General features: G+C 43.7%; 1 protein-coding gene across 1 annotated transcript; it reads left to right on the top strand.

The window, feature by feature from the left end:
- The first annotated feature begins 2,624 nt into the window (after positions 1 to 2,624).
- On the top strand, positions 2,625 to 11,036 carry UTP23 (UTP23 small subunit processome component). Its single transcript, XM_084620991.1, has 3 exons — positions 2,625 to 2,906; positions 9,014 to 9,188; positions 10,075 to 11,036. The coding sequence occupies exons 1-3, from the start codon at positions 2,719 to 2,721 to the stop codon at positions 10,429 to 10,431; spliced, it is 720 nt and encodes a 239-aa protein (XP_084477117.1). The 5' UTR covers positions 2,625 to 2,718; the 3' UTR covers positions 10,432 to 11,036.
- The last annotated feature ends 1,971 nt before the right edge of the window (positions 11,037 to 13,007 follow it).

The following is a 13,007-nucleotide window of genomic DNA, read 5'->3' as shown; positions in this document are numbered from 1 at the left end:
TACCTAGAAGAACATAAATTGTTGGGCAAAAGTCAACATGGTTTCTGTATAGGGAAATCATGTCTTACTAATCTATTAGAGTTCTTTGAGGGGGTCAACAAACATGTGGACAAAGGGGATCCAGTGGACATAGTGTACTTAGACTTCCAGAAAGCCTTTGACAAGTTCCCTCACCAAAGGCTCTTACGTAAATTAAGTTGCCATGGGATAAGAGGGAAGATCCTTTCATGGATTGAGAACTGGTTAAAAGACAGGGAACAAAGGGTAGGAATAAATGGTAAATTTTCAGAATGGAGAGGGGTTACTGGTGGTGTTCCCCAAGGGTCAGTCCTAGGACCAATCCTATTCAACCTATTCATAAATGATCTGGAGAAAGGGGTAAACAATAAGGTGGCGAAGTTTGCAGATAATACTAAACTGCTCAAGATAGTTAAGACTAAAGCAGACTGTGAAGAACTTCAAAAAGATCTCACAAAACTAAGTGATTGGGCAACAAAATGGCAAATGAAATTTAATGTGGCTAAATGTAAAGTAATGCACATTGGAAAAAATAACCCCAGCTATACATACAATATGATGGGGCTAATTTAGCTACAACTAATCAGGAAAGAGATCTTGGAGTCATCGTGGATAGTTCTCTGAAGACATCAACGCAGTGTGTAGCGGCAGTCAAAAAAGCAAACAGGATGTTAGGAATCATTAAAAAAGGGACAGAGAATAAAACGGAGAATATCTTATTGCCCTTATATAAATCCATGCTATGCCCACATCTTGAATACTGCGTACAGATGTGGTCACGTCATCTCAAAAAAGATATACTGACATTAGAAAAGGTTCAGAAAAGTGCAACTAAAATGATTAGGGGTATGAAACAGGTCCCATATGAGGAGAGATTAAAGAGGCTAGGACTTTTCATCTTGGAAAAGAGGAGACTAAGGGGGGATATGATAGAGATATATAAAATCATGAATGGTGTGGAGAAAGTGAATAAGGAAAAGCTATTTACTTGTTCCCATAAGAACTAGGGGCCACCAAATGAAATTAATGGGCAGCAGGTTTAAAACAAATAAAAGGAAGTTCTTCTTCACACAGCACACAATCAACCTGTGGAACTCCTTGCCTGAGGAGGTTGTGAAGGCTAGGACTATAACAGGGTTTAAAAGAGAACTGGATAAATTCATGGAGGTTAAGTCCACTAATGGCTATTAGCCAGGATGGATAAGGAATGATGTCCCTAGCCTTTGTGTGTCAGAGGGTGGAGATGGATGGCAGGAGAGAGTTCACGTGATCATTACCTGTTAGGTTCACTCCCTTTCGGGCACCTGACATTGGCCATTGTGGGTAGACAGGATACTGGGCTGGACGGACCTTTGGTCTGACCCAGTATGGCCATTCTTATGTTCTAAAGGCAAAAGGGTAGCCAGACCAATGAATGAGACCATTAAAACTAGAAAGTGAGGGGAAAACTCACCCCTTGCCAAGCACAGAAAACATTAGCAATGCATGTGGTTGGACAGTTCCTCATCAAATACGTGTAGTGTGAGCTCAGGTCTTGCTGAGCTCCTGAGATCATACCTCAGCCTTTGCTGGGGTTAAGATAGCATGTGACAGGTGCTTGGTCCCTGCACGGATGATTGAAAATTTGCACGGATGTGAGAGAAATTTTCAATTTTCCATCAGAAAAACTGAAATGATTGTCCCCAGGCCAGCTGCCTGCACAGCTTTTATCAATTTTCTTGCAGGCAGAAAACTTCCATTTCAGTTCTTCCCAAATATCAGACGGGTAGCCTTGTTAGTCTGTACCCAGAAAAACTATGAGAATTCCGGTGGCACCTTGAAGACTAACAGATTTATGTGAGCATAAGCTTTCGTGGGTAAATAAACACTTCTTCAGATGCCTGTCCATCAGCATGTGCATCTGAAGAAGTGGGTTTTTACCCACGAAAGCTTATGCCCAAATAAATCTGTTAGTCTTTAAGGTGCCACCGGCCTCCTCATAGTTCTTCCCAAAGACACCTATTTGGAATTTCTCTCCAGCCAAAAATTTTGAGGTTTTTATTTTTTGTCCCGATTTGGGATGAAATTTTTTCTCAAGCTTTGAATCGTTCAGTAGACCGAAAATTGTGTTTTCCTGCCAGCTCGCAGGCGCTGCCCTTGCTGGATGGTGTCAGGGCTGGGGTGGCCTGGGCTCAGGCTGGCCTCTCTCCCTGGGGACCAGGCCCCGGGCTGGTGAAGGAGCAGGTGGAAGGGAGGGGTGACGAGGGCGGGCCCCTCACTGGCCCGGGACGGGGGAGGGGGCGGGGCTCTCGCGGAGGATTCAGGGTCCCGATCGGCTCTCGCGCGGGTGGGGGTGACGCCCGCCCGAATCCCACTGGCGGGAAGCGCTCGGCTCGAGGGCAGCAGCGCAGGCGCAGCCGCCGGCACGAGCCCAGACATTAGCCGCGCACGCGAGCGCGCGCTGCGTGCCGGTGATGGGGTAGACGGGTCACGCGCGCCCGAGCGGCCGTGACTTGGCTTCGCACAGTCTTGTTCCGGCTCTCAAAGACACGTGTCGATAGCCACGCCCCTCGCAAGGCGCTCCGCTCTCTGTCCCGCCTCCTGCGGCCGCTTGCCGCGCAGGTGCCTGGGGGTTTCCGGATCCGGGGCAGCCAAACAGCCGCCGTTTAGTTCCGGAGGCGCGAGCGCTGTGGCCGTTGGCCGGGCGGCTCCGCTCCCGCCATGAAGATCACGCGGCAGAAACATGCCAAGAAATATATGAGCTTCTACAAGTACAACTTCGGCTTCCGGGAGCCCTTCCAGGTGCTGCTGGACGGGACTTTCTGCCAGGCCGCGCTGCGCAACAAGATCCAGATCCGCGATCAGCTGCCCGGCTACCTGGCTGGGGCCACCCAGCTCTGCACTACCCGGTCAGTGGCTGCGGCGGGGGAGGGGCCCCGCCATGCTGTCACGTGACCAGGCGGACGCCTGTGCGCGCGCTTGGTGGAGGCCGTTACCGTGGCCCGGGCGGGCGCGCGCGCGCCTGACATCTGGCTCGCTTGCCCGTCCCGGAGGTGGCGCGAGGTGAACCGATATCCACGCACCGGGGAGGGGTCCCCGTGGGATTCACCCCCGCGTCCCCGTGTGACCCTGCTGGTGCGGGCGGGGCTGTGCACGGGAGCCCCGGCTGGCGCGGGGGGGGGACAGCGGCCAGGGCCTGGGAGACGGCGGTGGGCTCTGCGGCGGAGAGCGACGTGAGCCTGAGGGAAGCGGTTCGTTCCCCTCTCGGTGCGGGGCCCCGCAAAGCCAGAGTATCCCTCCCGCACTGCGGGCAGGGCTCGGGCAGCCCCGAGAGCTGGTGGGCCCCGGGCTGCGCACAGCCTCCGACCCCTGTCCATGGGTCTGAGGCGCTGTGCCAGGCTGAGGTGTCCCGAGAGAAGGTTTTGGAACAAATCGATAAAGCGGAATAAGTCCCCAGGGTCAGACGCGACTCTCGGAAGGGTTCTGAAGGAGCGGAGCTATCCTGTCCTGTGTAACTTGTCGCATAAACCAGCCTCTGCGCTTTTGGACTGGAGGGTTGGTAATGTAGCACTGGCTTTTAAAATAGCCTTCAAAGGCGATCCTGGCTGTTAGAGGCCTCTGAATCTAACTTCAGTACCAGGCAAATTGGCTGAAATGATAATGAAGATCGGAATTATCAAACACATAGATGGATGTGATTTGTAGGGGAAGAGTCAACATGGCTTTTGTAAAAGGAAATAAAATCCCACCAATCTATTAGAATTAATTGGGTGGGGTGAGGATCAGCAAAAGTGGACAAGGGTTATCCATTTGCTCTAGTGATTGTGGGCTATCAGAAAGCCTTTGAGTGCCCTCACCAAAGGATCTTGAGCAAAGTAAAGAGTCATGGGATAAGCCAAGGTCATCTTATGGATCAGTAACTGGTTAAAAGATGATTTATATGATGGCATAGAGAGTACACTTATAAAGTTTGCAGACAGTACCAAGCTAGGAGGGGTTGCAGGTGCTTTGGAGGATAGTATTATAATTCAAAATAATCTGGACAAACTGGAGACATGGGCAGAAGTAAATCTGACAAAATTCCATAAGGACAAACGTAAAGTACTCCACTTAGGAAAGAACAATCAATTTTACACATACAAAATGGGAAATGACTGCCTGGGAAGGAGTACTGCGGAAAGGGATCTGGGGTCATAGTGGATCACAACCTAAATATAAGTCAACAGTGTAACGCTGTTGCAAAAATGCAAACATCATTCTGGGATGTGTAAGCAAAACACAAGAAGTAATGCATCCGCTCTACTCCATGCTGATTAGGCCTCAACTGGAGTATTGTGTCCAGTTCTAGATGCCACATTTCAGGAAAGATGTGGACAAATTGGAGAAAGTCTAGAGAAGAGCAACAAAAATGATAAAAGGTCTAGAAAACACGACCTATGAGGGAAGACTGAAAAAATTGGGTTTGTTTTGTCTGGAAAAGAGAAGATTGAGGGGGGCCATAACAGTTTTCAAGTACATAAAAGGTTGTTACAAGGAGGAGGGAGAAAAATTATTCTTCTTAGTCTCTGAGGATAGGACAAGAAGCAATGAGCTTAAATTGCAGCAAGGGAGGTTTAGGTTGGATGTTAGGAAAAACTTCCTATCATGATGGTTAAGCACTGGAATAAATTGCATAGGGAGGTGGTGGAATCTCCATCATTTGGGGATTTTTAAGAGCAGGTTGGACAAACGCCTGTCAGGGATTATCTAGATAATACTTAGTCCTGCCTTGAGTGCAGGGGACTGGACTAGATGACCTCTTCAGGTTCCTTCCAGTTCTGTGATTCTAAGATAGGAAACAAAGGGTTGGAATAAATGATCAGTTTTCTCCATGGAGAGAAGTAAGTAGTGGTGTCCCCCAGGGGTCTGTACTGGGACCAGTGCTGTTGAACATATTGATAAATTATCTTGAAAAGGGGGTCAACAGTGAGGTGGCAAAGTTTGTAGATAGTACAGAATTACTGAAGATAAGAGTTAAGTCCAAAGCAGATTGTGAAGGGTTACAAATGGATCTCATAAAACTGGGTGATTGGGCAAGAAACTGTCAGGTGAAATTCAATGTAGGTAAATGCAAAATCATTCACATTGACAAACAATTCTAATTATATATACAAAATGATGGGGTCTAAATTAGCTGTTACCACTCAAGAAATAAACCTTGGAGTCACTGTGGATAGTTCTCTGAAAACATCTGCTCAATGTGCAGCAGGAGTCAAAAACTGACAGAAAGTTAGGAACCATTTCGAAAGGGATAAATAAGACAGAAAATATCATAATGCCGCTGTATAAATCCATTTTATACCTGCACCTAGAATATTGTGTGAAGTTCTTGTTGCCCCATTTCAGAAGAGAGATGTTAGAATTGGAAAAATTATAGAGAAATGAAACAAAAATGATTCGGGGTACGGAACAGCTTGCAGATGAGGACAGATTAAAAAGACTGGGACTGTTTAACTTCGAAAAGAGACAAGTAAAGGGAATCTGATAGCGATATATAAAATAATGAATGGTGTGAAGAAAGTGAATGGGAAGTGTTTATATAACACACAAACCAGGGGTCACCCAATTAAATCAATAGGCAGCAAATTTAAAACAAACATAAGTATTTCAGACAATGCCTAGTTAACTGTGGAACTCATTGCCAGGGAATGTTATGAAGGCCAAATATATAACTGGGTTCAAAGGAGAGTTAGTAAGTTCATGGGTGGGTTGAGGGGCAGAGATGGGCCTACGGCGCAAACTACAGTGCACGGGCCACATCTGACTTCTGAGCTCCTGGCCCAGGAGACAAGCCCCTGGTCCCTCCCTGGTTGTTACCCTTCTCCCGCAGCCTCAGCTCACTGCGCCACCAGCGCAATGTTGTGAGCTCCTGGGGCAGCATAGCTGCAGAGCCCGGCCTGACCCAGTGCTCTGTGCTGTGCGGTGGCGTGGCGTGGCTGGCTCCAGCCAGGCACCGCGGTAAGGGGGTGGGGTGGGGGGTTTGGATAGAGGGCAGGGGAGTTTGGGGGGGGTGGTCAGGGGGCAGGCGTGTGGATAGGGGTAGACTGGTAGAATTGTGGGTAGTGGGTAGGTAGTAGGACTCGTAGAATTGTGTCTGTAAGATTATTTACCAGCAGTGAATTCAGCCACCTGTGGTGCTAGTTAAATACTGTTCAATGAATATATTAGGCAACAAATACTGGTGAAATTCATTGAATAAGATATTTTTAAATGTTTCTTCCTCTTTAATCAGCCCTAATAATAAGTTACATATTTTGAAATAGTCCTGTAGAAAGTTGATTGCAATTATGTTAAAATTAAATCCAGTACTCACCTACTGCACAGCTTGTTTTATTTCTTTAGACTGGGATTTTCAAAGAACTTAACTTGAAATTCAGTGATGTTTGGGGAACTACCTCAGTACCCTTTGAAAATCCTATCCTTAGACTTCAGAGAGCATAGCTTTGGAGATATGGCCTCAAGGGCATGATAACACATGTTTTTCACACTGCTTACTTTCAAAGATGGAATCATGTTTTAGCCATGTTGAGGAACTACTGTTGTAACCAGGTCCCCTGACATGGTTGGTCTTGTAGCATACGTGTAACCTTTTTCATATTCCAGTAGTTACTGCAACAGTTATTTCAACAGCAGAACTTCCTGAGCTTCATCAGGCAGACCTTTCCCAAGCCCTGTCAAGCCACCTGTACTTTACAGAGACCCTGATTTTCATCCACCCACATGCCCCCGACTTATTGTGATATTGCCAGCTTTCAATGCAAGATATGATGTACAATGGTAGTTGCGTGGGTGACTTTAAAAAAAAAAAAAGCACCATAGTTGCTTTGAAAAGGACATAAGTATAATGAACAAAAAGGGGTTGTGTTTTGATCCCCAGGTGGTGGGTTTTTTTGGTTTGTCTCAACCCCTCTTTGCTTTCAACCTAGAGCACCGGTCCCAAAAAGAATCTTTACTTTGCAAGCTGGTGGAACTGCAGACAGACAACGTCCTCTTACATTGATACCTGTCTGTCCTAACTTCCTTTCCTTCCACTTTATTTCAAATAAATCAGCAGTGACAGTCATGTAGCACAGAGCAGGCCAACCTAGATTTTAACATTGTGCTTAGTAGAAGTTTGACACATTCCATCTCTTCACTTCCAGAATAGTTTCTGCTATCCCTGGAAAAACACTTCCTGTTGAAAGCAGTGATTCAGTTTACATTTGTTCGATAGATCCTTTCGTGTTCCCCATGTCAACAGAGTTGAAATCTACTACCTCTTCACCATTAGTATCTGCTTTCTTCAGTTTCCCTTCATTTTTTAACCATGTGCAGTGGGAAAATGTTGATCTTTTTAAAAAAATATATATGTTTGTTTAGTATATTGTACATAACAATGGAAGCACAGAAACCAAAGACCAGGCTAACCGGCAGCATTAATTGGTTTTGGTCCATCATGCTGCTTTGCTTCAGGATTGCTTTGTTAGATGAAATAGATGCACTCTTAAAATGTTCTGAAAGAGTATGCAGTGAACTTTTGGGGTATGAGAGAGAACAAAAAGGACTTCCATTTTCTTAATGGTATAACTGAGTGGATCAGAGCATTGCCCTAGCAATGGTGTAATTATGGTTGAAATGGCATTATGGTTTTAAGAAGTGAATATGGCTATCCACATATGCCCATCTCAATACACATCTCTGAAGAAACCCCAGATAGCTTTGCACGGCTCTAGACCCTTCCCAAGCCCTGTCAAACCATCTGTATTTTACAGAGACCCTGATTTTCATCCACCCACGTGCCCCTTTAATATGTAAATCCCAGAGAATGTTTCCACTGAGTAGATGTATTTGCAAACCTGCAAAATAGTAATCAAACTGATTGCACATCAGACATCCCAGTGCCTGTTTTTCTCTGTCATGCCATTCAGAGTTGAGGTCTCATAGCAACTCAGTGGTCATACACATTAAGGCATAAATTAACACCACATACAGTAAATAAAGCAATTGATGCAATTGCATATTGTTTTGTTTTAGTTGTGTTATGGTAGTGCTCTGTGTGGTAGGTGATGTCTAAATATATTGGAAGTGGCAGTCCTCTACCCAAAGGGCTCACAGTCTTAAGAAATTTGAATGTCTTTGTAGTGGCCATAATTATATTGACATATGTTTTTGAATGTGGTAATATATTTGTATAGCAATTGAAGCAGTTGTATAAACATAAATAAGAGTATAAGGATTTGACACTACCATTGAATTGTCCCTATTAATATTTCAAATGTTACTGATCAGTCTTGTTTAGAACTATTGAACATCTGCTGAAGTAAGATAAACTGTTGTTTCGTTTAGATTATTGGGCACTGTGTGACAAGCATAGAGCCTGATCAGATAATGTTCAGCTGTAATCAAACATGTTTGAGAATTCAAAATTTAAAATCTTTGCACTTGTGTTGCGGTTCAAATACAAGACAGCACAAAGCTTTAAGCAAGCAAACAGGCTGGTCTGCCAACGGACTTCTCCCTGTCAGCTTTCCACCTTCTCCTTTATTCTTTCTCTCCCCCCGCTCATTACATTCTCCAACAGATAAAAGGAATACACTAGCTTTGTTTAACATTCTTATTTACCAATTTCTATCTACTGCATTCCTTGCTCTCGGGCCTTGAGCCCAGTCCTGGGAGGCTTCCCACGGTTCGTGTCATCTGGGCGAGATTCCAAGGTTCATGCCCTTGAGAGGAGCTGTGTGTGTACAGCTCCTGCACAACACTCCGGGTGTGCCCTGAATGTTGCCGAGTGCCTGAACCTTGTATGAATTCTACACACTTGTATACAACAGTTGTGCAAGTAGTCAAGTATCGGGGGTTGCCATGTTCGTCTGTATCCACAAAAACAACAAGGAGTCCGGTGACACCTTAAAGACTAACAGATTTGTTTAGGCATAAGCTTTTGGTTAAAAAAACACTTATTTTCCTCTAATAAATCACTCTTCTTTTTACTCTTTAGATGTGTTCTAAAAGAATTGGAGTCATTGGGGAAGGAACTTTATGGAGCAAAGCTAATTGCCCAAAGATTTCAAGTTAGAAACTGTTCCCACTTCAAAGATCCAGTGAGTGGCTCAGCATGTCTATTGTCAATGATTGAGATGGGTAATCCTCATCACTATTTCATTGCTACACAGGTAATACATTTTAAAATAAAGTTAAGCCATATTTCCTAAATCTGTTCTCAGATTCGTACGTATCAGGAATTCTACCAACTATGAACGTGAGATTTTATATGGTTTATTGGGACTAAATTTTTAAGACTTGCATGCCCAAGACAAGTAACTTTACATGCAAATTACAAAATGGGAAAATTGTAGGTTGCATGCAAAGTTACCAGTTTCGTGAGCACCAGTGAATGATTAGCTGTTACTGTAGTCAGTACCCTAAAACAGAATGACAGTTTTAAGGAAACAAGCAGCGGATGTGATTTTTTGCATGATGAATGGGAACAAAAAGATTGTATGTGCCGTGATTGCCTGTCCACCAGTTTGTGTTAGCATTGGTTTAACATACTGTAATTTTAATTAAAATGCTAAACTGGAAATTTGGAATAGCTTTTGGTTCATCTTTTTTAAATAGAAAATGATAATTAAACTGGCAAGTGCTGTTGAAACTTGTCTTATCTGCACACACTAATTTTTAGGTCTGTTGTGACTTTGTGCATTCACTAGCAGTTCTATGTATTTGAATCTGTTTTATATTCTGCACTACATGAAAATAAGATGGTTTGCTAGAATCTTATAGCATCTTCTAATAGAACATTTACCTCTTTTGCAAATTACTTGGGCAGTTACCTGATTACCTGTTCTAAACACATTTTTTTCTGTCCACAAAGGTAGGAGGTAAATTTCACTGTCAGGGATATGGATTATGGTAAGGGAGGTAATTGGGGTTTATCTGCTAGATTAATACTCTGACTTTTTTTATAGACTGTATCTGTCTAAACTTTTAAAAGCAGTTGCATTTGAATTGAAGGTTTGATCATCCCAAAATATTGACTGATATGTTTGATTTTGACAGGACCAGGATTTGGCAACAAAAGTGAAGAAAAAGGCTGGAGTTCCTCTTCTGTTTATTATTCAGAACACTATGGTGCTGGACAAACCTTCTCCGAAATCACTGGCATTTGTTCAAGCCATGCAAGCAAATCAGCTTGTTCCAGAGCACCAGAAACAAAGTATTGAGCATCTTAAAGAAGAACAGGGACTAGTAAAAGAGTCTGAAAACAGAAGAAAACGTAAGAGGGCAGGTGGCCCCAATCCTCTCAGCTGCCTGAAGAAAAAGAAAAAAGTGCAGGAGACCCAACAGCCTTCCACTGCTAAGAAGAAACGAAAAAGAAAACGAAACCGGGCTAAATCAGAAGAAAAGGCAGTGTAAGTGCAGCTGAGTGTGAAAGCATAAAGCTGCCCATATAAACCGTACAGGACTTAAATACAGCTTGAACTTTGTGCAAAGAAAAAAAATTCTTACAATTCTAATATGAAAATAAAAGTGTTTATTTTTATGAAATATATATTCTTCATTATAACTTTCACCACCTTTGTATATTTATATCATCCCAGTAATATAACTTTCTCTTTATTAATCAAATAATTACAAAACTTTTTTTCCCACTATAACCACATCTGCCCACAATGAGCAACTGGAGAGCTGTTATGTTGCAAAATCTGGTATCTGGAGTGCCCCAAGTAGTGTGGTTTTGATTTTTATTATTATTATTACTATTTTTATATTATTATTTATTATTTCTCTGTGCACCGTTCTGCCCTCACATGAACAAATGGTGTGTATTGTTCCTGGCCCTGCCTTAGTTGGGATCCTAAGGAGGAAGTGTAAATGAGTTTTATAAATTTTCCTGTAAGGTGTTGTAACAGGATCTCCTCAAACTCTGCATCAAACCTTGTCTGTATTTCCCACTCTCATGTAAGCCAGTGTCCAATTTCCAGACCTGTGCGTCAGTAAAGCTTCCTCTACTGTCAGTATTCATTGCTTTTTCTGTGGGATACATTTATTGAAACTCAAACACAGTTCAAATTAAATCAAGATGGACAAACCACCTGGATCCTTCTGAGGCCTCTGCCTCAGCAGGCTGCTACCTATGCAGAATGTATATCCCCTGCTAGGTCTTCCACCTGGCTAGTGTGGCTAGTTCACTTCCAGGTCTTTTCCCTGACCCAGCATCTCCTGCAGGAGACTTCCCTACTCCCTGCACCTCTCCCTTCAGTTGAGCTGCTTGTTGGTCTCTTTATTTCACCACTTGGGAGGCAGGTAGTTAGTCACAGGTTAACTCCTTTCAAGGGATCAGCCCACCTTTTGACAGTTTTCCTTTACAGCACTAGTGCCTGAATAGGTCACTTAGGCACGGAAGAAATGGTAGGAAAAAGTGTGCAAATTGGTCATGCTGAAACAGTGCCACACAACAAAAGAAGTGAGGTGGTTCATAGTATGGCACATCCAAGCTGGAGCTGTGAAACACTTGGCTAGCTGGCAGTGGTGCGCACTGTATTTTTTTTGCAGCCTGCCTCGGTCATCTTGTAAGATTGAAAACAGAATAAAAACAGGCTGCCAAGAGAGCTTGAAAAAATATAGCAGGGCACTTCTGCATCTTATTCTGTTTCCTGCATAAGGTTGCCTGTGCAAGGAGACATGGAGACAGTAAAGTGAAACTGACAAAAAGTCTATTCTATAGAAACTGACAAGAGTCTATTGAAGAAGGATGCAGTATAATATGTAGATGGAAATTGTGTGATTTATAATCTGTTCAGACTGCGTCTGCCCAACCACAGTGTAATTCCTATAAAGAGGGAAAACTTAAAACCAGTTAAGGGTGCTAAGGGGAACACCCTCTTCCTCCACACCACAATCCCTTAAAAGCAGCTAAGCTATCCATTTTAAATGGATCTTAGGCCCCACACAACACATTCACTATTTTACTGGCAGAGTCTCATCTGTAGATAAAAATGTACCTTCCTATACAATAACACCATTTCTCACAGTTGCAAAGCTTCTTCAATATTAAGATGGCTATTAGAAAGTTGTACAGGTGTAGTATATAAATGTGGTGGTTTCCCGCAAGGGAGTATGAGGGCAGAATTAAGTTTTTATGTTATAAGTGCACTTGTTGCCTGTTACCACTTTTGAGGCACTTTCTCAAGTAATAGCTCTCAGGGCTTTATGGGACTTTGACCCCTTCCTTCTCTAGGTCCCTAAGGATCTCGGAAGGTTTGTAGAAATTTCCCACAACCCACTGCTCATGAGAGGAATGCCAGGAAATGTGGAATAAATAGTTAATATACAACTACAGTGGTGGACTGGAGTACTATGGTAGATGTGGCCCAAAACTGCCTATAACACTATAGCTTCACCACACCATCCAATTCTACAGCATAAATATGGCTGAGGACATAACCACCCTGTGCAATGAGTGCTGGAGACTGGAGCAGCAAAGGTAGCGTTGATACTTATGGTGAAAAAGCCCTGCCTGCAGAAAATAGTGTAGTTACAAATGGGGGTGTAGTAGTTAAGTCACACCAATCATGATGCCACTCTGCTGAGCAGTAGTTAGTGTCCTTTCACTGATGAGGAGTCTGGGTATCTTCTCATAGATACTAAGGTCAGAAGGGACCATTATGATCATCTAGTCTGACCTCCTGCACAACGCAGGCTACAGAATCTCACCCACCCACTCCTGTGAAAAACCTCACCTATGTCTGAGCTATTGAAGTCCTCAAATTGTGGTTTAAAGACTTCAAGGAGCTCCAGCAAGTGACCCGTGCCCCATGCTACAGAGGAAGGCAAAAAACCTCCAGGGCCTCTTCCAATCTGCCCTGGAGGAAAATTCCTTCCTGACCCCAAATATGGCGATCAGCTAAACCCTGAGCATATGGGCCAGCCAGATACTACAGAAAATTCTTTCCTGGGTAACTCAGATCCCACCCCACCTAACATTCCAT

Source organism: Lepidochelys olivacea, assembly GCF_965140295.1.
Source record: "Lepidochelys olivacea isolate rLepOli2 genome assembly, chromosome: 2".
Taxonomy (NCBI): domain Eukaryota; kingdom Metazoa; phylum Chordata; order Testudines; family Cheloniidae; genus Lepidochelys; species Lepidochelys olivacea.
Note: the sequence above shows the minus strand (reverse complement) of the source record. Positions and strands in the feature narration are given on the sequence as shown.

Excerpts from the sequence above, each read along its gene's own strand:
- UTP23 (XM_084620991.1), top strand. The coding sequence starts at position 2,719 with ATGAAGATCACGCGGCAGAAACATGCCAAGAAATATATGAGCTTCTAC. Across the intron at positions 2,907-9,013 it reads ACCCAGCTCTGCACTACCCG|ATGTGTTCTAAAAGAATTGG; the intron begins GTCAGTGGCTGC and ends TTTACTCTTTAG. Across the intron at positions 9,189-10,074 it reads ACTATTTCATTGCTACACAG|GACCAGGATTTGGCAACAAA; the intron begins GTAATACATTTT and ends TGATTTTGACAG.